Source organism: Acanthaster planci, linkage group LG04, assembly GCF_054643075.1.
Source record: "Acanthaster planci isolate LZ-2023a linkage group LG04, COTS_SCS, whole genome shotgun sequence".
Lineage (NCBI taxonomy): Eukaryota > Metazoa > Echinodermata > Asteroidea > Valvatida > Acanthasteridae > Acanthaster > Acanthaster planci.
The window spans coordinates 11,281,883-11,306,185 of record NC_141780.1 but is presented as its reverse complement, the minus strand read 5'-3'; the positions used below and the strand labels follow the sequence as shown (position 1 = coordinate 11,306,185).

The following is a 24,303-nucleotide window of genomic DNA, read 5'->3' as shown; positions in this document are numbered from 1 at the left end:
AACTGCAGCAAAGTGTTTGCTGGTTACAGAGACCTGAAGTATTCATACTGAAGGGCCTAATTTAAGCAAGAAAAGAAGTAGAAGTATTTTAAAGGCTGTTTAAGCACAGCTTTGGGATGTTTTCAATTGAATTTTTTTAATGGACCTGGGTAAAATTCCTTTTTTTTCTCCAATAAAAATGCAAACCATGACACTCTGGAACGTATGCAGTGAATATCGAGGATGCGTCCACCGAACTGTTCACCGTTTGTTTTTATTTTTTATCAGAGTGCACCATTTTGTTCCCTGTTAAATTGTATGTAGGTGGCCTTTCCTATTAGGCTTTAGGGTTAGAGATATTTCACAATGGATAGATGTTGACATAATGTAAAGGAATCTCAACCCTTCCATCTAGTATCGCTTTCACTAATTTTCATCAATTACCACTGACAGAAATGATCCATTTCATTAACACTCTTCAGATTCTTCTTCCTGTCCAATGACGAGCTCCTAGAGATTTTGTCAGAGACCAAGGACCCATTGCGTGTCCAGCCCCACCTCAAGAAGTGCTTTGAGGGCATTGCAAAGTTGTCCTTCACTGAAACCAAGGAGATCACAGCCATGGAGTCAGCAGAGATGGAGGCAGTAGAGCTATGCTCTAGGATCATACCAGCTGATGCCCATGGACTGGTAGAAAAATGGCTCATTCAGGTCAGACATTAGGGTTCTTGAAGTCACGCTTACCATAGAGGAAGGACACAGAAGGAATAGCAACTCCAGCACTTCAACGTGTTCCATGATGGTTCCCTCCAAGTCAAATGAAGTATAGAAAACATTCCAAAAATGCCTGATTACTGCCTGCATCTTAGTGGGACAAGTGGGTCCAGTAATATCCCAGCAATACTTGTAGTTTTTTGCTTGCAATTAAATACAAATTATTGCTGTGACCAGGAAGTAGAGAAAAATCCCTAATATTAGACCTACTTTTGCCATCGTAAATAAACTTTTTAAATTTTGATACACTGTTCCATTATCCATGCAAAGTTTGTAATTTTATTTTCTTCCGTCCAATACATCGGTGTTCAAAGACTTGGTACGAACTTGGCTAAGACTGGCCAACAAAGTGTTGACTTTTACTGGAAAGCTAAGTTCATAAGTAAAAAGATGCACTATTTCATCACAGGGAGTGATCACGGAATCTCATAAAAAACGCTTTTGCACAAATGCCATAATAAAAATGATTCAAACAAAATACAAAATCTTTGGGCTATTTATTTCCAAAATAACTCCAGAAGAAAGTGCTCATTAAGGGCAATGACTGCACATAGAGATTTAGCGTACAGAGCGTAATGCAAGCAACTGAGCAAGCATTAAATGTGATGTTTACTAAGCACCAGCAAATGCATGAATATTCAATTTCCTATACCTCAGTGCACAAAGTTTTAAGGGAGTACACTACCAGCGACAAATTTCGGTGCCAATCATAGGGAACAAAGGGGTTTCGTGGCTGTAAAACAGGTACGTAGCAAGCATGCACTGCACTCTGGCTATGGACGTACCAAGCACGCTTCAAAGTGGTAATTGGCCAGATGCTACAGCCCAGGCAGTTCAAACTCCTCCTGTGTCTTTCCTCTATGCTCTTACAATGTTGTTTGATTCAGTCTGCATGCTGTACCCAGCAAAATTATGAAGACATACATGTATTAACCACTTCGCGCTGGGGGACCCGGTATCAGGTACTTTATGTTTGTACGCATAGCCAGGGAGCCCGAAATCAGACAAAGGAGCCAGGTCTTGTAACAAAAGACCGCACTCGGAACAAAAGAGCTAGCTGCTGGGACTTGAAGATCATTTTTTGAGTTGTCGATAGCGGAGGTAATCTGTCCTTTTTTGGAACACTATACCTGTATTTGTGGCATTCAATACGAAGAATTATAACCACGGATGAAAGCTCTCCAGCGCTAATCTGGCCCCATTGAAAAAGACGCCAGCAGCGAACTGCTCTAGTTTCAAGAACAAAAGAAAATTACAGAGCAGTGCACAATTTTGGCTCTCTTTACAAGGCAGCAGGCCTGGCTGAAATACACGGGCGGCAATAGATGTTGCCTCTCAGACTAGAGTAGACCAGATAATCATTCGTGAGGGTTTAAATGTCCAGTAAATGAGTAATGAATTTTTGAAGAATTTTGGAAACGGAAAAAAATTATGAAAAATGCCTGTATTTGTGCACAGCCATTTTAATTGAACCCGGCAGCAAGTGGTTAATATTAAAGACTCAGAACTGTTCAGAACATTGTAAAACATGTTTTACAGGCCGGCCAACATGCCATACTCCTTCCTGAGGTCAGGCATTACCACACAGTTGATTAAATTTTGAAGGAAGTGAAGGCTCATTTAAATACCATTTAATCTATTGTGTGATAATGCCTGACCTCAGGAAGGATTATGGCAAGGTTGGCAAGTCTGGTTTTATTGTCACTTAAGTTTATTGATATCTGCTTTGTTGTCCTTTTTGCCAAATTTTGGAAAATCTTAAAATATTTTATTATTTTGTAGCAAACATTCTTGTTGCAAAATTTGGCAGAAAAATGGTAAAGGAATCTTTCAAATGAGGTGCTTGTTTTGGATGGACAGCTGAGGTGTTGGGGATCAACTTCAACATCCTTTTTGTTGATGTCAACATTGTTGTAGGTTGAAGACGTTATGAGAAGAAGCCTACAGGAGGTAACATGCAAAGCAGTGGATGCATACCCACATACACCCCGGAAGACTTGGGTGTTGAACTGGCCAGGTCAAGTTGTCATTGCAGCTAGTACAATCTATTGGACATCAGAAGTCACCAAGGTAAGAGCAGGATAAGACTCTGCCCTTGGGCTTGTCAGAGATAAACAGATACCTTACATGCGCTCCATGCATACTAGCAATGGCCAGTAACCCTTCAGAGTTATTTATAACTCCATGAGTACCCAAGAGATTCTGCTGATCAAGTCCCAGCAGGATTAACCCAGAGGAGTGCTTCATTGCTTCATTTTCGCAGTTAGGTATCATTTGTGCGCTCGCACACTTGTGGGAGCAGATTTTTCCTGCTGATTGCAGAGATAATGCAGCCACCAGGTGACCGAGATCACTTGCTTGATTTTTTTCAAAGGATTTTCCAGTGTTACATTTTCACTGTAAATTCATGCCATGAACAGTGGTAAAGCAAAAGTTATTACCTATTTGAACATAGATAACTTGATGTTTATGGTTATTTGCTGGGAAGATAAAGTCTTCGCAGTAGGTCTTATAAAGGGCTCTGCAGGATTTCCACATAAAAGTATGGCGGAATAAAAAATTACCGTAATGGCAAAACTACTTTTTGTATGGGAAAGAGGGCTGAGGAAATGTAGATTCTTGCTATTCACTGAGCCCATTCTTACACGAATCTATAGTTCCAAGTCCATTCTTTGACTTAAACTATTTCCTATTGTTGCATGAACATGGAGTCCTGAGTTTATGATGATGCCCTCTCTGTTAACCATTTGCCTGAGTGCACACCTTTGTTCCATTCAATAACATCACTGGTTTGAGTTATGTGAAGCACTGACAGTATTTGTGCAGTCAACACCACCAGTGCTGCTGGATACATAAGCTCTTCTCTTCCTCTTGCACTTAAGGGTCATTATTAAACGTGTGTCATTGCAGCCAATTCTACCAGACTAAAACCACCACAGAATGCACTGTGACAAGTTTGCATACAGTCGAACACGCTTTATACAAGCTCAAAGGGACTCTCCAAAAAACCTTGTCTTATACCTTGTGTTATACGTGTTGACACTTACGACACTTATGATTAATGGAATTTCCATTGGTTTGTATAATTAGCGGGAGGGGATCTATTTTGTAAAAACATTCTTTTAATTTACGGAACAGTAACTTTCATTTTTAATGTCATGAATCAATGTGCGACATGGTTGTGTAACTTCATTTTGAAAGGGGAATGTGGGACATCAGTTAATTGAAGTAAGGGAACTTTAGGAGGGTGTACTGTAACTTCCAAAACCTATTTAAATTTTCTTTCCATTGACCATGCAGAGTCTTTGGTGAGACAAGTTTTGATATCGGAAGATGTGATCTTTCGTGATGTTATCTAGGAGGGGGACATGTTTTTATTTTTGTTAATTAGTTTAATGGAAGGAAGAAACTTCCTTTTTTTTGGTTTTTTGGTTCTTCTAGTCAGGCAAGCATCATTATCTCTTTTTTGAAAATGTGGTGGCCCAGTCCCGAGCAGGGCGCTCACTTGGGCCTGATCCCCTACTGTGCTTCTTTTCTTCCTCCTCTTCCAATCCTCCCTTTTGCTGCCCCTCTTTCTCGACTTTCAGGTCCCCAACGTTTTCTTCTTCGTTGGGCTCGTCCATGCACTGCAGAGCTGCATCGGCCTCTGCATACTGACGAAATGTTCCTGGCAAGCAAAGTGCAGTGCCAAACAGGCCCAGATATTATCAGGCCAGGCTTGGTCTTGAGGCTGGTCTTAAGGTTGATTTTGGACTTGGTCTTGAGGCTGGGCTTGGGTTGGGTCTTGGGCTTGATGTTAAGGCTGCCGTTGGTCTTGAAATCCTGCCTTGTTGAAGCAGTTGGCAATGCATTCTTCCGTGACTTTTCGCCAAGCCAGGTCAACCATATCAGTGGCACCCTTGACGTTCACCTCTGCAGGAGTCACCCCTGTGTCATAGCCTTCTAGAAGTCGCTGGATCAGTGCCTGTCGGTAGTGAACCTTCATGTTTTTGATCACCCCCTGATCCATGGGCTGGAGCTGAGACATAGTGTTGGGGCAGAAACTGGATGGTGATGGAGCGCAGGTTGGGAATGGGGGGCGAGCTGCACAATTGTCCAGGAAAGTAAGGCCTTTCGCTGTTGTTGGGTGAATTTCTTGTCACTCACCTCACCAAGAGGTCACTCACCATCCACGCCTTGCAGTTTGCGCAGTATGTTACTGGACAACATGTAATGTTCTTCAAACAGCGGGGCTTGAGGAATTTTCCAATGACAAGGGGCTTCAGCTTTTCTGTGCCGTCCATGTTGGCACAGAGTAGAACGGTGATTCGCTCTTTGCTTGGCGCCATGGCACTGCTCTCCTTAAAATGCCATCATCTTGTCTGGTATTAGCCGTTAGAAGAGCCCTGCCATCCGCGTTGAAAATGTTGCATGGCTCAAAGTTATGGATTATGCCTGGGAGAGTGTCTCAAAGCCAGTCTGTAACTTGGTCCACACTCTTGCTCTCGCCGTAGATCTGCTTGAAGGTGACTTTGTATCGCTCCTTAAATCGACCGATCCATACCGTGTTGGCAGAGAACTTGTCACAACCCATCGTCTTCGCCAGTTGCGCCGCCTTTTCTTGAAGAAGGGGGCCGTTGACGGGTAGGTTTTTTGCACTGGCACCCCAAAACCAGTGGAAGACATCCTCCTCCATGTCCTCTTGGGCAGCAGTGCGGCATCTCTTTTGTGAGGGCTAAAACTTGGAAGTTTCAAACTTATGTAAGATGTCTGTCTTGTTCTTAAGGATGGTCAAAAGCATACTTGACACTAGCCCATACTGGTGTCTGACATCTGCCTTTTTGCGGCCAGCTTCAACAGCCTTGATGATTTCAATCTTTGTCTCTAAAGACAGCCCCTTGGGCTTGATCTTCATAGACGCCATAGCTAATTTTTTTTTAGGACAGGCTATCTCAACGGAAGTTCTTGAAGGCAGCTACAATGATAGTTATCTCGACGTAAGTACGATAGACGTATGACCATTTGTGAAAATTGCACCATCTTATATTTCCTCTGAAGAAGCTAGAGTGAACATGGCAGGATTGTTTGTGCATTTGTTTCCTCAGCATCAAAACTTCTGTCAATTTGTGATTTTCAAGTCAGGTTCACCCATTGTTCGGCTTAAATAAAAACACCCCTTTGCCGCGACATCGCAACACCCATTGTCGTCTAGAATAAAGCCCCCTTTAGCGGCACAAGGAACAGAATCTCCAAGTCATCAGTGGTAAAACCGCAGCACAAATTCCCGAGCAGATTGGCATTTTTGGAGAACTACTGATGCATTTCATCAGGAATTACTTACTGGGATTAAGCTTTTGAAGAGGCATTTTTAATTGTGCTCATTGTAAAAATGCTGTGGACAGTGGTTTTTGACACTGTGGGTGAGGCAAAAGTGCTTGTCTTGTCTGTGTTCTCATCTTAGCACAGCTCGTATTATTCTAAGTTTTCTCTCATAGGAATGTGTACATTTTGAACTGGACTGAAGAAAAATGCTTGTTGTAAGCGCGATCTCATCTTAAGCGTGCTTGTGTTATTGTGATTGGGTGTATTTGATTAACAAGGCTCAACTATACAAGTGTGTAGAATACCAAATGCCTTTGCTTTAAGAACACATCATTGAAAACAAGGACTGTGCCTTAATCAATCTAATCTGCTTTGTTTTTGCTACTTACCTCAGACGTTTAATGTGCTGTGCCTTCCATATGGCCACCATTCCTGTCAATGCACATCTGACATCTTCATAACATACCCCTTACTGCTCATCCGACTTCTGACTTTTGTTGTTCAAAATATGCAACTTGTCACAGTTCTGATTTCATTACCCTTAACTTTGGTCTTTGTTTGTTTACCCATCTGTGTCAATAACATCAGAAGCTGTATACCATTGCAAAGAGGGCATTCTGTCCTTTCTAGAGATAAATTTCTTTTTCCCATGTATAAAGTAGTTTTGCCATTACAGTAATTTTTATCTTGGTATACTTTTTATGTGGACACCCTTTATTTCCATTTATGCAGGCAATAGAAGAGAATGGGCTGGAGTCATACCTTGACAAGTGCAATAAGCAGATAGAGGAGATAGTAGAGTTGGTACGAGGCAAACTGACAAAGATGGCTCGCATCACGCTGGGAGCGCTTATTGTCATAGATGTTCACGGTGAGATCAAAGAGAACCACATCAAGGGCTTTGACTTGTGGCATTTTCCATGTTTTGAAACACTGAGTGTAGACTGTAGTGCTTATGTAATATTAAATTCCTCAGATTCCATAATGAAAGAGGTTCATTTATATATTGAAAACTGAAAATCTGGAACCCCAATCCTGTGGACTACTGATGCAGCAGAAGTTTTAGGAGCATTTTAGAAATGCAGTGATCGTCAGAAGAAGGTGATATTTGAAGTAAATTACAGTAAGTGATGCTAGCAGTCATTAGGGTGTCCCACCAAATACTGGCTGTGGGCATGTCAAATTCTGTATTTTTTACATGTATGTTGCCACTGAAACAGACTTCAGTAAGCATGTTTAGTCTTTCGCATTGTAATACTGTAACATGCCTGAGCTTATCCCTAAATGACTTGTCTTCCATATTTGGAAAAGTATTTTCCTGGTACAGTAATCCAGATACTCCCAGTCTTAAGACCAACTACTGAATTGAAATTAACTTTCAGGTCTGATAGAATCTTAATTACCTTTGCTTTTTCTATTACTCTGGTTGGTTATTAGCTCGTGATGTAGTTGCCAACCTTTGTCAGCAGTATATCAAAGATCCACACAGTTTCTCTTGGATCAGTCAATTGAGATACTACCATGAGGAGAGCAGTGTCATGGTTAGAATGATCACAACCACAGTACCCTATGGCTATGAGTACCTGGGGAATACAAGTAGGCTGGTCATTACACCACTTACTGATAGATGCTACAGGTGAGTATGAACACCTGTACAAGCAAATATTGCAATACCATGAGATGTCAAAACGTAAATTCTTCTGCATACCATGAACACAAACTTATATTATCCTTAACATCGGTCAGTCATAAATATCATTCAAGTTACTTAAAATGTGGTTGGAGCAAAGAGAGACAGGCTCTTATGTTGTGGGTTTCAATTTCTTGTCAGAACTCTAATGGGAGCCTTGCTGCTCAATCTTGGAGGAGCACCTGAAGGACCAGCTGGCACCGGTAAGACAGAGACATGCAAAGATCTGGCTAAGGCTGTGGCTAAGCAGTGTGTGGTCTTCAACTGCTCTGATGGGCTCGACTATAAGGCCATGGGGAAATTTTTTAAGGGTTTGGCCTCATCTGGGGCCTGGGCATGCTTTGATGAGTTCAACAGGATTGAGCTGGAGGTAAGTTCACAGGAAAAAGGTTCCTCTTTCATTAATCTGTTTTGTTCACATTTGCAGCACTTGTGTGTTTGCTTTTGGGAGGGGCTTTTGGTGTACAGTTGTATTATAATTCTAAGATGTTATTAGTCACAAGATGTGTCCCCATACACCCTACAAATGTGAAATATGGTGCACCATGTATGCTGCAGCTATGTGACAGAAACAATGTGCAAGGCAGCCTCTGAAGTACTTTAAAAAGCACTAATTTTTACAGAGAGTTTAATTTACCATTCTACACCAATAACAACAGTTTTGAATTTGAGTTGTTTTGGGGCATTACAGTGGCAACAAATTTATTCACATTGAATGTACATGTAAAGACCTGTGATACATGTACTTCAGTCTCTTGGAATTTTTATATCCAGGTCTTGTCAGTCGTAGCTCAGCAGATACAAAGCATCCAGAGAGCTGTTGCTGAACAGGTTACAACGTTCATCTTTGAAGGGACGGATATATCTCTGGATCCATCATGCACTATGTTCATCACCATGAACCCTGGCTATGCAGGGAGAGCAGAGCTTCCAGACAACTTGAAGGTAAGTGCAGGTTAGCAGGGTATCTATTAGGTGAGGCATCTGGGTAAATATGAAAAGAAGGTTGCTTTTGTGGGGCTAGGGCTGTACTATAGATCGTGGTGTTGATGCTCATGTAGATGAGCTCAAATTGGGGGGGGGGGCAGAAGAAGGAACCGTGTAACAGTTTATTGTCTGTGAATCTCTGTAAAGGACATTAAGTTAACTCACTGAGCAATATTTTGAGCCCACTTCTTCTTTCAAAGCTGTCAAGTCTGGATCTGATTTGGTTGTAATTAATGTGTAACCTTAGTACAGGAACTTTATTGAGTATGAGATTGTGTCTTGAAGAAATGTTGTGTATTTTGCTTTTGTTCTTGCTTCTCAGCTAAATGTCTTTGTTAACAAAATTAGTGAATATGGGTTACACTCCATGCCAAGTAGATTTCTGTAAAATTGACTTTAAGAAAAATTCGTACAAAATTTGTAGGTGGTTTGTGTCATGTAACGCTAAACAAATGTCTGCAATAATGGTGGTCTTACAACAATATAATCATTAGGTCTTTTAGTTTTATTTCAGTATACCTAGACTTGCTCCTTAAAAGTTATCTTGATGTTGAATATGAATGGTGTGTACCGGTATATTACAGGTCTTGTTCCGGACTGTTGCCATGATGGTACCAGACTATGCCCTAATTGCAGAGATCAGCCTTTACTCCATGGGATTTGTGGCTGCTAGATCCCTGTCCACCAAAATTGTGGCTACTTACAAACTCTGCTCTGAACAGGTAAAGTTTTACTGTCTTATGTCATATTAACCATATGCTGCTGGGGAGCCCAGTTTCAGGCACGTAGGCTTTATAACAAAACATGGTAGCCCAAAACCGGACAAAAGAGCTGGCCTTGTAACAAAAGACCGTACTCGGAACAAAAGACTGAGCTGCTGAGAATTGCCAACATTTTTTTCAGTTGTCAATAGTGGAGGAAATCTGTCAAAATTTTGAGAGATTTTACCACAGTGGCATTCAGCATTACCAGTGGGGACAAAAGCGCTGTAGCGATGAGTGATACGATACCGCTGCATGCTAATTTGGCTCCTATTGAAAAGATGGCAGTAGCGCACTGTGCCAGTTTTGGGAACAAAAGGAAGGTACATAACACTGCACAATCTAGGCTCTTTTTGCAAGGCTGCAGGCCTGGCTAAAATACTCGGGCGTCAATAGGTGTTGTCTGTCAGACTAGAGTAGTCACCAGACAGTCATTTGTGTTTGTGTAAACGTCTAGTAAATGAAGCTATGATTTTCTTTTTTTTAATTTTGAAAATAAAAAATCTTGAAAATCTCACAGTTTTACATCATGCAACTTCAAATTCCACCCGGCAGCAAGTGTTTAACACTAATTGTTCTGTGATATTTTATGGAACATTTTTTGCTTGCTGTGTTTGTTAAGAGTTTCCATTAGACCACTCCAGTATAATAAGTTGTTTTACAGATTTAAACGTAAATGGTTGAAAAATGTAAACAAAACCAAAATGGAATCATATTTATTTATTTTATTTTATTTTATTTATTTGATTTCTCGGGAAAAAGGACAAGTTACAAAACATCATGGTGCTACACAGCTCTTCCATATTACCCACAATAATTATTGTGCTAAAATTTATCCGTTTACATACCCGCTATAAGTTCCGATGAAATTTTATTTTGGCCTGATTTTTAAATTGTGAATAAAATATTTTGAATTGTGCCCAAAAATAAAAATGATTTTCTAACAAACTTGCAGATGGATAGTGAGTGGGGGTTGATAATAATATACTAAAATATATCAACTTTAAAGAACATCTTAAATGTAAACATTTGATTTTCTGAGATTTGTTCAGATGCACCACATTGTAGGCGTCCAATATCTGACAGCTACATTTTTTTTTTAAATTTCATGGCTGCTAGCACTAGTAGGAAGGGATACCGCTTTTTTCTTTTTTTCGGGAAAAAAGTGTATTATTCCCTCCAGCTTGAAGACACTTATTTGTTTTTTCTTGAGACAATAGAAAATACTTTTTTTGTCCTCATCTATTATTTATCTAGAAATAATTTGAGCACATGGGGTTATGCATCCGCATGTGTACGACGTGCCTTTATACAACACCATGTATCCCAACATGTCCGAAGGTGGTGACCTTTTGGGTTTGCACTTTTGTTGTGTTTGTTCAGTTTTGTAGCCTAATATAGTCCAATGTCTTAAGTAGGTTTTCAGTACATAGATAAAGTAGCTATAAGGCGTAATTGATAAGGTGCTGTAGTGGTAGCCTGGCATGATATTTTCTGTTTGTATATGCCAAATTGAACATTTTATGCCAATTCGACTTGACTTGGAAACATTGGACTCAAGACTTGACTTGGAAAAAAATGATGTGAGACTGGACTTGAAAAATGACTTGGTTACAACTCTGGAAATGAACTAAAACACATGTACTTAATCAGATATCCTATCCTCCATGCACAAATTATTAACATGGACTCTGTGCCCTGCAAATTTGCCGTACTGCTGTCACGCTTTTGAGGCGGTCTTCAAAGCCATCTTGCCTTGCCTACTCATAAAGTTAAGGTTGAGGCCAGAAAAGTAGGAGTTCTTACAAAAAATAAAATTCATCTGTTGGCGGATGTAGGTATTTTCAATAGGATTTGTGTCTTTGTTCATAGTTATCATCTCAGCATCACTATGACTATGGTATGAGAGCAGTGAAATCTGTATTAACAGCAGCCGGTAACCTTAAACTAAAACACCCAGATACTGCTGAGGATATCCTGGTTCTTCGATCTATCAAAGATGTAAATCTACCAAAGGTAAAGAATTTGTATAATTTTCGTTTACCAAGACTGCCCATGTAGTGCACTGAGAACCAAAATACATGGAACGTTTGAGATTCTTTCAATAAGTTTTAAAGATATCGATAGAATTCCAGTGTCTGTCACAGGTTGTGATTCTTGCTGTCATGGGTTTCATGCAAGTTCACAAAATTCTGTGGAGCCCACCCACAAGAGATAAATGGGTTCATGTTATATAGAGTACCGAAGTGGGATGTAGTTTTGAACCAAAAGGGTCGTTCAAAACGAATGGGGTACCTAACCTGATTCCAATTTGCGTTTACCTGTAACTTTTGCCTGTGATTTTATACGTATGCAGTGTGTTGCCTGTGGTTTGCTGGTGTGACTAGTCCCTCATTTGTTCCATTCCTAACTTATCACCTTAATTTGCTTGTGATGTGGGAAACAGGTTCAAGTTAAACCTTGTTTCTTTTTTCCCTTGTTGCACAGTTTTTGTCCCACGATATTCCACTGTTTGAAGGCATTATCTCAGATCTTTTCCCTGGTCTTGAGATGCCCAAACCAGACTATGGTGCCTTAGAGATGACACTGAGGGATACTATAATTAAGAAGAAGCTACAGCCTGTGCCTTGGTTCATCGAAAAGATCATTCAGGTCAGTAAAATCCAGCTGGGAGATATCTCTTTCTTTGGCCCTTTTTGCAAAAGGATGATGAAATTTTGAATTCATATTTCGTTTTGGGAGTTGATGTGGTTGTTACATTGCTCTTGTCCTATTTACACTGAAATTGAGCAATATCAGGTTTGTTGCCCTGATGTACTAAAAAACAATAACAAAAAACAGACAAACCTTTTCGTGGTGGACCCAGTAGACTGGCCTTATTAGAGATGGAATTGACCTGGCCAAACCCCACAAATATATTTATTAACCTTGCGCAAGGATGAGCGGCTACCCAGACACAAGGGGGGGGTAGGTATCAGCTAACGAACGGCAGACTAAGCCTGGAAGCATTTCATTGGCTGGGTGTTTACCACCACTTAGAAAAGACAGGATCTATCTGGCAACAGAGCAGTTAAATACAGGGAAACCTAAACAAGTCTCACTGTGACATAGAATTTCCAAGGACAATTAATTGTGTAATTTGTTTATTTTAATGACAATTTAATGAGGTATATAAGTAACACAAAGTTTATTTACACAATACACCTTAACAGGCAATGCAATATGCCTCACATGGTAAACCTAACCACTCAACGAGCTTTAGTATGACTAATCTATAACCTAGGGATCCCTCACTACTAGTAGGGATAACCTTGACACAAATAACACAGAGTGTCATGTAAGTCAGTGTCAATTAAACGAAAGGGTAATTACCCTCACAGTGATTTGGGCACATCAAGTAATCCTCAAGGCCAGCTAGCACAGTGATAACAGGATTGCCTTCCGGCCGTCACCCCACTAACAGTGCTTACAGACGACAAGCAATCCAACACCAAAGACAACCAGCTCTCAGCCTAGGTTCCCTAGTATGTTCCCTACTTACACTCAGCTCTATTATTAATAATCTAGACCCAATACAGCTCACCACTACACCTAACAGTTGTCACAGTATGTCCACATGCAGCGTTTCCCTGAGCAGCGTCACGTCCCACACTACCTCACGGCACAAGTTGGCTCAGCAAACAGTGACACACTGTTCTGCGGTGACCCTCTCACTTGTTTAACACATTCATTAATAATTGATGAACTAGATTGGCATCCATTCGTAGCCCTGTTTCGTTACAGTATAATTGAGACTAGGTCTTATTTGCTTACAAATAATATGCAAAGAGCATTACCACAACTTTAACAACCCCCTTGAAATGGCGAGAAACTTTTGTCAATAACAATTTTCCAATCTGTCACTATGAAATCTCTTCATTCTCAGATCTATGAGATGATCCTTGTCCGTCATGGTTTGATGATTGTTGGGGATGCCATTGGAGGCAAGACAAGTGCCTGCAAGGTGCTTGCGGACTCCCTGGGCGAGCTGCACACAAACAAGCTCATGGAGGAATTTAAGGTTAGTAATAATAGTGATTACAAAAATCTAGTACTTCGAAACAATTTTCTGGATTTCTTTGTTATTATTCACTTTAATTTCTTTTCCAATATTGTGGTCAAATCATTTGACTTTAACCACTTCCTGCCGGGGACTCCGGGATCGGAGACGTATGGTTTATATGCGTGGCCGGGGTCTCTGAACTCAGACAAAGGAAACAGGGCCTTGTAACAAAAGACCGTACTCCGAACAAAAGACCAGGCTGCTGGGCATTACCGGCATTTTTCACTCTCAAAAGTGGTTATAATCCAGCCTTGTTTTGAAACCTTATACGAGGCTTTGGGTCATTGAGAGCGAGCGGGACAAAAGCGCTCTACCACCGCAGCGATGAGCCACACAGCACCGCTGCACGCTAATCTGGCCCCTATTGAAATCGAGGTCAGCAGTGCACTGAGCCAGGTTCGTGAACAAAAGACAGTTATATAACACCGCACAATCTGGGCTCTGTTTACAAGGCTGCAGGCCTGGCTGAAATACTCGGGCGTCAATGAAGTTCACCTATCAACTTAGAATAGTGCCTGAAGATTACTTCGTGCGGCTGTAAACGACCGTTAAATGAAATGATGAATTTTTGAAGGATTTTGAAAACGGAAAAAATGATAGTCATGCCGGCCCCGCATCATCAACATTGGAAAATGCCCCGGCACGAAGTGGACAATATGTGTAATAGTTGAGTGTAAGACACTTCCACCAGTAAGCAAGAACTGCTGGTTTCTAGTCCTGCCTGGACGGGATGGGATGAAACTAGGAAAATTAGGTTAAAAATTCTTCTTTTCAAGATCATTCTAGGTTGTTACTCTGTTGCCTGCATGACTATGAAGTTCGCATTACATTCTTGGCACAATTAAACTGAATACCAGTATGAGTCCCAACTGTGCTAAGATGCAATTGAAGTGTTCCACTATGTAAAAGACTTTAATACGATTGTAATACTACCTAAAAAAGATCACAGCATGATGGCAGTAGATTGTGGTTGCATGTATAAATTGTACGGTATGCTTGTAGCAAGCTGCCACCATGTTTCTGAGTGATTCCTATATACAGCAAAATCTCGAGAAGTCGAAGCCTGTGAAGTCGAAACTCTGTTTAGCTCGACGTCTTTCTGTATTACCGACAAAAGAATAGGCCTTTATACACAATAAACTATCTGTAACTCGAAACGTCAATACCACTGAAGCCACTTATCTCAAAGTTTTGGCAGGCCAATTAAAAAAAAAACCTGAAGAATGATGAATAAAAAGTGATGAAAGAATGCTTGCCTTCATTATGAGTCATTACTGTCATGCGCATGGCTTTTCTTTGATGAGCTGAGCATGTTCACATGGGCTGCCATTGTCACGTGGACAAGCACTGGGTGGGCAACCGTGAAATAAATCACGCACGAATGATACGCCCTCAAGTGCTTTGAATATGAAATCCTGACTGACTGGCCCGCGCGCTGCGTATGTGGTAACAGCCCGATCAAGCACAAGACATAGACACAGGTACCGGTACATAACTTCCTTGGTTTATTGTGTTTAATGTTTAATGATGATGTTTGAGGAAAACCTGCACAGTACGGATAGCCTAAAATCCACTTCGTGTTCGACTCAGCTTGTAGGCCAACTCCCGTAAGCCAGTAAGGTTGCATGTGCACTGAAGCATGTAACTTTCTATAACTCGAACGTCAGATAACTCAAACTTTTCGTCCATTCCCCTGAGCTTCGACTTATCGAGGTTTTACTGTATGTTGGCTGAAACAGTGCACCCCATCAGTTATCTCCCAGCCTCCAAGATGAATGGACATGTTGAGTGACACATGTACCATCTCTATAAAGATCCTCCTACAATGCTGATATGCTAAAACCACATGTTTGCCATCTTGAATAGGTTGTCACTGTGATTTGAAGCCACTAGGACCCTGCTACATTAAAATTTTGAGCATGCTCAAAATGTTGGCACATTCTCTCCATCCATAAAGGGCTTAACACATTGTTATCAGTTCCAACTGAGTTCTTACTGCGATGTACAAGATCTCACCATGATTGACTCTCCCGATGTTTTAAGATGTAGTAATATCATCTTTCAGTGTGATGGAGGTTCTATATGGACTCCTAACCTCACATGCTGTTATGAATTATAGTTTGCTGCAGTAAATCATGTCTAAAACAGTCAATGTGGTTATATCTAACAGAATCCACATTTCTACTATCCTGGGAAGTATTTCCTGTGCATGTAAAGTGAACCTGATTTCACAAGTCATTTACCGCAAATTTTAAAGAGTAAAATTGTGCTCTAGTTTCTACTTATAGCCAGACTTGCTCTGATGACACAGATTTGTTTTCACTCAAAGTTGAACTACCCTTAAAGCCTGTGGAGTGTTTTCTTGTCTGTCATACATACTGTTCAGGTCTGTGTTTGACCATCATAATGTGACTGTCAAAAAGTGCTGTTGGTGACTTGGTAGCCATACTAAACTAACTTTTGAATATGTATTTAACTTCCCTGCAACGTCAGGTCAGCTATCAAATTCTAAACCCCAAGGCTATAACCATGGGTCAACTGTATGGCCGCTTTGATCCCGTCTCCCACGAGTGGTCAGATGGTGTCCTGGCTAACATCTTCAGAGAGCAGTCTGCTAGTACAAGTGATGACCGCAAATGGTGTGTGTTTGATGGTCCAGTTGATGCTGTATGGATCGAGAACATGAACACTGTGCTGGATGACAACAAAAAGGTAAATTCTCAAAGATGCTGAAGATGAATTTCAAAAGTTGTCTTAAATTGCTGCATGTAGATAACATAGCAGATTTTGGTTAGATTTGTAAGACTTTAGTTGTCATGCTTCTTACATATTAGTGTACCTTTTTTACAGCTGTGTCTGATGAGTGGTGAAATCATCCAGATGAGCAATAAGCAGAATATGATCTTTGAGCCAAAAGACCTAGAACAAGCCTCACCAGCTACTGTCAGCAGGTAGGTCATCACCTGTATCCTAAATAGTGATGTGGGTTACAAGGTGTGAGATTACATGAATAACCAAGGACAAGAGCATGATTAATGAGGACTGTTGATTGCCTGAGTGGTTGATCAAAGATGAAGACAGGTGTCTATAAATTATGAAAAATTGTGCAGTTCAATATTGTCTACTTTTTGCCTAAATAATACTTTCAGGAGTACCGTAATTTTCAGAATATAAGCTGTGGCGCATACGTTGATAGGGTGTATAGGGTGACCACTTTCTTAATGACTTTGTCGCCTGTTGCAAAGGCCCCTTATGTACTAAATACAGAGCTACATAGACAAAAAAAAAGAAAGTACAAATACTTGTGCCTAAGGTTGCCAAGTATAAACATTTCATCACTTAACTTATGATAAAATGAGCTTATTAATGTCACACAGAAAGCAGTTAGGTGTAGTGGAATATGGACATGTGACTCTTGATAATACGAGGGCCTTGGGACTTACTAAATTAGCTCATATTATCTGGACCTCGTCTTACGCGAAAGCTGCTGTCCTGCTTGATGTATGTATCACCAATCGACTGTAAGTAATACGTACATGTGTACAAGTATGCATAATTTTTTGTTTAAAGGAATGTACGTTTTCTTTTATGAATTTGATTCTAAAAAGTTTGTTTATTAAAGTAAGATACAGTTTAATGAATAAAGACTTGTAATAAAGAATGATTATCAAATGTAAGAATGGAGGAAGCGGAATTTCAACCAGTCATGTCGATTCGGAACGTCCCCAGCCCCGCACGCCGTGATGAGATCCACATGCACGCACGTAACGTAAGTACATTAACATTTTAGTTGGTAACCAACACCAGAGCTGCGCTTGTTGCACATATGAAAATGGGAGGAAAGCAGCTATTGGTGGTGTGGACAGCAGAGGGGAGAATATCGGATTCTACTTTGGAAAGGCTTGTGGGTTTGGTGAAAAATTATTAGCGAGAGATACACTTTTTTCTTCAAAACTGGTGGATGTTATTTCTTAAACATGTTTGGACTGAAAACTGCGGTTTAGTCATGATTTTCTTAAATTGAGAATTTACAGAAATGTCAAAATAGAAAGGAGTGATATTTTCATGTTACGGTGGGGAGCTGGTGACGATTTTTTGACGGGGGGTGGGCAGTTTTTGGGGCCTGGTGTTTGTTTATGGAACACGATTTTTATTAGTTTCCGGGGGGACCTTGGTCTTACGAAGTTTTTGGGGGGTGGGGGAATCAAACAAAAGATTTCTTTTGTTCACCACTGTCCTAAATATCAGAGCACTTTTGGTGGCACTCACTTGTGTTAAGGCGGTACGAGAGCTGCCCTGAAAAATTTGAATGTTGGGTACGGGAACTGCAAATGCCCATTGTTCGTCTCTCTTGCAACACTGGATGCAAACGGCTTGATTTGGTGAGGGAAAACTGCAGCGCTGTTTCTACTGTATACGCATAAATTAGGGAAGCGCCTTTCAAAATTGAATGGACTGGCTGATTGGCAAGTTGCCTTCAAAAAGCTGGTGCTAAATAGACAGATAACAATAGATTTGCACTCAGCCGGTGCACAAAAAATGCTTGTCTTAACCGAAATCTCATAACATCCGAGCTCGTATTGCACACTTTTTCCCTCATAGGAGTGTGCACATTTCAGTCATGACTGGCAAATATGCTCATCTAAATTGGAGTCTTTCTTACCCGAGCTCGTATTACTAAGATTTGATTGTATGTGATCTCTTCCAACTTGGCTGTGCATGACGTATAGCATATTTGCCTGATGGAGACTGATACAGTTAGGAAGGGCACATTCTATCCTGAGGCAGATGCACAATGTGCATTGTGTCCAAGGACTCATACTTAAACATTGACTATTGCTGCTTAAGGGGACCCAAATGTGCATATGCACCAAACATACATGTACACACAGGTTGATTATAATAAAAATGCTAAGTGTATACAACTCCAATTATTATGGATCCACTCAGCAGTTAGGATAATGTTGACAGTCGCTATTTAAATACATGTACATCACTCAGAGCTGCCAACATTGGAAAGCAACAATCAGTAAGATTTTTTGGGAAGGGTGTGTGTGAGTGCGAGCGCGAAGCCCATTGGCATGGGGTCCGGGCCTGCTTAAGGGTCCTGGAAAATTTTGCAGTCTACTGCCTGCATCCTACGTAGATTACCATTACTCCATTTGCTAAATTCTCAATCAACTGGCAGTGTGCCCTCGCTCAACTCTTCGAAGCAGCCGCCTTAAATATTCCTCTCTTTCTTAACGCCATTACGTTACAGATGTATTTTGTCCAACTTTGAATTTTTGGAGAGTTTTCTTCTAATCTCCTACCTATTTGTTTTTCTGTGCCTTGTATTGCACCTTTGAGTCAATTTGTGGCTCTCTGTTCATATGGTGTCAGATGGTGTTCATGTGTTGGCTTGTCGTACATCTCGCCTCAACAGCCCCATCGGGCCGTGTTTCTAGTCGGCCTGTTGACAGTTTGCCTTCTTGTATATTTGTACATAGTATGCTCAGCGTTCAGGGAATTAGCTTGGAGGGATGCTTTTCTTGCTTTTGTATTTTAGTCTGGAATTTACTTGTTTCTATTTGTTTTAGATTTTATTTCTGTTCCTTCTAACGTGTAGAGAATAAAAAAAAGGTACTGTTCTTTAAGTCTACAGCGCTCTACCTAACCAGACAATCACTAAATAAGCAAATTCCTCATGGACCTATAGCTATTCCCTGAAAGGACTTGATCATCTGAGGTGCCCCTTGACGTCCCACTATGCACTGCAGTCACGCCGCCATGTTCGCCCTTCTTTTCTCAGTAATGTATCACTACAGATTTGTCTTTCTTAGGCATCTTCGAGTTTTTTGAGTTCCGTTTTTTCTACATGGTTTTGTGTCGACTTGACTATCCTATCGTCTTTCCTAAATATATTATTATTACCTGTGTGATTTTTACCTTGTTGGTAAGAGTGTTATTTCCATGTTCTTTGGTGTTGTTTCTCTTCTCATTGTGTGTGTGAATTCTGCAGGTGGTTACCGTCTGTGTTATGAGAAGTGGTCAACCCTGCAGTCCCCATATGCCTCACTGCTTGAGTGGTTGATTCACACGTTAGCGGCCCATGTAATCCACAAATCCCTAGCTGCAAGAGAAGGTGGAATGTAAATCTAGCAGTTTTCTTTTTCAACTGCTTTTGCCAGTGGTCGATTGTTTAAGCAGCCATTTGTGGATAAAGGCCTAACCGCTTGAGTGGACATTCCGTTTTAAAATGGTCAGACAGGGACAAGACCTAGCCGCCTGAGTGAGTGCAATCAATGAAACATGGAAAGTTCATCTCAGCGCGGCCATCAGTGCGAATGATGCTCATGCCATTGATGTTTAGTACCACTTGCCATGCTGGGTGAAGCATGTACAGTGTGCATCAAAGAAAGGCAGGGAGGATGCTGCACAGATGCATTCAAAAGAAAAAAACAAACATTGGCACCATTGCATCAGACATTGAGTTTATCTGTCTTCTGAAAAGTCTCCTCAATGATGGCCCAGTCAGCATGGCAGAGCTACGCACGACCTAAAGCAGTATTCTGCAGAACAATGTTGTTCACAGTCAGCATTGTGAATATGGGATGAAGAAAAAACTTGTTGCTCACGTAGATGACATCCACTTCATGAAACCCAAACGCCGCAATGAGTCGTAACGAGTTAACTCCACAGCTTTGTGGGATTTGGCCATGGAAGACGTAATGACACAGAATGCTGAAAGGGACAGTCATCAGCTGTTTCAGAGTGCCTCTGTCCTTCGCAAAGCCATCGAAGATCAAACAAAATACCCGTGGGAGTTTGAGGGAATTCTTAGTGCCAGTGATGCCGAAAACCATGTACCCAATGTTTTGTATTTTTTCATCAGATGGGTACTGCAGGGACCAATCCAGAGTCTCCAGACTGAAGTACGTTCAGCCATCATTTACAATGAAGTCTTAGCCATCAGCCAAAACGTCATGTACTGCTACAAGTCAAAGCGTCAGGTGACATACAAGCCAAGACATATGGATTCAACATTCAAACATCACTTGGAATGGCCTCAGTTGTTTGCCGTTGGCATTGCAGTGCACCAGGCTACCAGAAGTAAGAAGGTTTTAGAATTCCGGCATGGCTTCGGTCTATCTGTAGACTACAGTCCGATCCTGACAACACAGTTGGCAAGCTCAGTCATAGAGGCCAACTGAGCACAAGGAGCATACCTGTCATCAACCATGCCTGTCGGTACATTCATCTTCTTCGCGGTGGACTATAGTGACTTCAATGAAGACACACCAGATGGGAAACGGACACCCAATGCCACTGCTACTGCACTCTATCAACAGCGTCAACAGGCCGGAGACCGTCAGAACAACGCACGCAAACTGAGGCTTCATGGCAAGGCCAGGGATCGTTCTCTGAAAAGCCTAACTACCTCAAGTCTTGTTGCCTGTTCTGCACCAAACACTAAGGTAACCAAAGGTCCCACCTTTACTGGGTTCAAGACCAGATCGGCGAAGGATGTTCTAAGGTTGTTTCATGCACAGGCCTCTGTGTGGATGCTTTCATGCACTATAGTGTGCACAAATCATTTTGATGACATCCAACCCATGGACATCACACCCGTAGAAGTGTCAGAAGATCAACTGCACTCCGATGAACCATAGCACTCGGACAGTGATGACTCAGCAGTCCAGGGTTCCACTCAGAGGATAAACAATTAATCTATGGACATCTCAGCCCCAGAAGGGTTAGAACATCAACTGCTGTTGGATTCGCTGTGCACAATCTGCAAGTCCTACAGACAAGATCACAAAGCACAACATTCCTACTTGGACTGCCTACAACTCACTCCTAGCCACTGAAAAACCTTTAATGGAAGTTGCTGCCCTTCCCTTGGTAGCAGCACCTGCCCATGAATGGCAAACACTGCTGACAGTTTTAAAGCAGACTCAGCAGATCAACTGCATGGTCTTGGGCCCTGACAAGAAGACGGTGATCACCTTGGACATGGCCTTATACAAGAAAGCCAAGCAGCTTGAGATGAGCAGGGACGACTGCAAAGGGAAACGGGTGCTAAGACTGGGTGAAATGCACACTGTGATGGCTGCTCTAAGGGTAGCTTGGTAGTGTCATAGAAGACAGCGGCCTGGATGAAGCTTGGAGTGAGGCAGACATGTATGGTCCCCCAACAACAAGACAGATCCTTGAAGCAAAGCACATGAAGAGGGCCTTAGAAGCACACCATACCACAGTTCAAGTCCCTTCATGACCTTAATTTAGAAGAATTTTTTAAAGAGCACCCCTACCTTAAGGGTCCATGTGTCAATTCGGCAGAACTTGTTGACAAAATCTGTGCTGAACATAACCGAGCTGAGATGGTCAGGGAGCAGGAGAAAATGTTGGCCATCCTTGAGACAAATACAGTTCTAGAGATCATGGCAAAGTTTGACGAAATGAAGCAAACCAGAAGCCCACTTTTCAAATTTATACAGTGCTACATGAGAATGGTGTTGTTGATATATGCATTTATCCGTGCAATCTGTGATGGCTTGTGAGAACTTCATCTAGCTTCCCTGGATGAGCTGTGCAAATACTTTTTTGCTCATGACTAGCAGAAGTATGCAATGCTTGTGCCACTGTACAGTGCCCTGTATCAGACCACTGATCCAGACATACACCAAGAATTCATGCGTGGAAACTTCACAGTTAACAAGAATCCAATACCATTCTGTGCAGTCGGTGTAGATCATGCTCTTAAGCACATCAATCGAATCATGAAGGTCACCGGGGGTCTTGTGGGCATGTTAATACCTGAGAACAATTTTTCCTGACAGTGCCAGAACAAGGGAGGCTTGCAGAAGAAGCACATTAGATAGCTGGGTCATCAACAGCAAACTGAACAGCACATCATGACTTGGCAACTCCTGTGTGGTCCAGGCAGGAAGAAAACATTCTTCGGCTTAAGGACTTAATCAGGCCATCCACTTACCCTATTACATATGCAGGAGGAGACTTGATGAACATCATCACCAAAGTTCTTATGCCACCTAAAGTACAGAAAGATGTGTGCAACCAAGATGAGATTGGCCAGCAAATGTACGCCAAACATGTTGAAGAGTGCATCACAAATGACACAGTCAGCATCTGGACCAGAATGAAGAAGGCCCAACTAAAGATGTGGGAAAGTGCAAGGAAGACAGTAAAACATAAGTTGGCTTACCAGGTAGTGGAACTGAAGGATGACTGCACACTGTTTGCACACATCCTTATTGTTGGCCGTTCCCAGCCAGAAATCAATGTGAAGGAAGACATTGGTCAATGTGAGTTCACCTAATTACCAAGGGCCCTTTTTGCTAAGACTGGGCAGCCTCTACCATCCACAGATAAAAGCAAGTTGATGTCTATACTTAAGCATTGCCCAAGCAAACTGAGACTGCATATGGTCTGCAACCAGACAGGATCACAACTGATGGTTGTCCACTGCCATCCAAGAAGGTGTCTGTCATCGACGGCATGACTGTTGTACAGGCAATGGGAAAACCAGCATGGATTACGACTTGTGCTGAATGGGCTGACCACTTCCTCATCACACTGGACTGCAAGACAAAAGATTTCAATGAGGTGCATCTTGTGTTTGACCACTACGATGTCTCTACTTCGCTAAAGGAGGCCACTCGAGAGAGACACCAAGGTGGCAAACCACCCACTGCACACCATGTAGAGGATAACACACCAATAGGGAAAGTATCTGTGAAACAATTTTTGTCTAGTACCAGCACCAAGGACGAGCTGACTGCTTACTTCGCTCAGAAAGCCCTTCACCATTTTGAGAAGAGCTCTGAAACCTTCATTGTCAACTCAAGAAAGGATGTCTTTTCCAACCATTTAGATGTGCAGCACCTTCAAAGTTCACAAGAAGAGGCCGATACTAGAATGATCCTGCACAGGATGGATGCTGTTTGAAGAGGAGCCACAGAACTGTACATCCAATCACCAGACACCGATGTTCTTGTCCTTACAATTCGGCGATACCGACAACTCTGCAAGGAAATCTTCTTTGTTACTGGCACAGGGACTAAGAAATGAGAAATGAGAAATACTATTGGCAGCCAAAGCTGCAGCCTTACCAGGCTTCCACGCTTTCACTGGAGCTGATCAGATGGGCAGGTTTGCAGTGAAAGGGAAACTGAAGTGTTGGCAAGCACTAAATAAATGTTCTGCTGAGGTAATATCAGCATTTGCCGCATTGGGAGCATCAAACAGGCTTACAGCTGCAACTGAAGAAGGCCTTGAAGCATTTGTATGCCAACTGTATGAGCCTGGTACTGCCATAGCAAATGTTGCAGATCCAAGATGGAAGTTTTTCTCAAAGAAGCAGTTAGTCTCACAGAAGTTACCACCCACACGAGGAGCTTTGAAGGAAATGACCACTACCAGGCCATGGTGTGGTACTAGGACGATGTCCTGAGCCACATCTACCACCAGCAAATGAGTACGGATAGAAGATAGAAGGAGATGGACTGGTGCCAATCCCAACAATTGAACCTCCCGCTCCAACTGCTGTGACACATTTGATCAAATGTGGATGTAAGAGGAACAAATGCCAGTCCCACTGCTTATGCAAGTCAAAGAACCTCCACTGATCCAAACTGTGCATGTGTGGGGCAGACAAGGAGGTTTGCAACAAAATTAGCCTTGGACATATTTTGGGTTCGACGAAG

General features: G+C 41.7%; 1 protein-coding gene across 14 annotated transcripts in view; it reads left to right on the top strand.

The window, feature by feature from the left end:
• Nucleotides 1-24,303, top strand: part of LOC110983937 (dynein axonemal heavy chain 3-like) — a 187,943-nt gene that overhangs the window by 81,822 nt on the left and 81,818 nt on the right. For all 14 annotated transcript variants that reach the window (XM_087136025.1, XM_087136035.1, XM_087136030.1 and 11 more), the window contains exons 22-33: nt 462-690; nt 2,671-2,823; nt 6,787-6,925; nt 7,492-7,690; nt 7,886-8,114; nt 8,519-8,689; nt 9,316-9,453; nt 11,365-11,508; nt 11,980-12,144; nt 13,418-13,552; nt 16,088-16,306; nt 16,445-16,545. In XM_087136025.1, the coding sequence (XP_086992151.1) occupies nt 462-690; nt 2,671-2,823; nt 6,787-6,925; nt 7,492-7,690; nt 7,886-8,114; nt 8,519-8,689; nt 9,316-9,453; nt 11,365-11,508; nt 11,980-12,144; nt 13,418-13,552; nt 16,088-16,306; nt 16,445-16,545 (2,022 nt within the window). The remainder of the gene's footprint in view (nt 1-461; nt 691-2,670; nt 2,824-6,786; nt 6,926-7,491; nt 7,691-7,885; nt 8,115-8,518; nt 8,690-9,315; nt 9,454-11,364; nt 11,509-11,979; nt 12,145-13,417; nt 13,553-16,087; nt 16,307-16,444; nt 16,546-24,303) is intronic.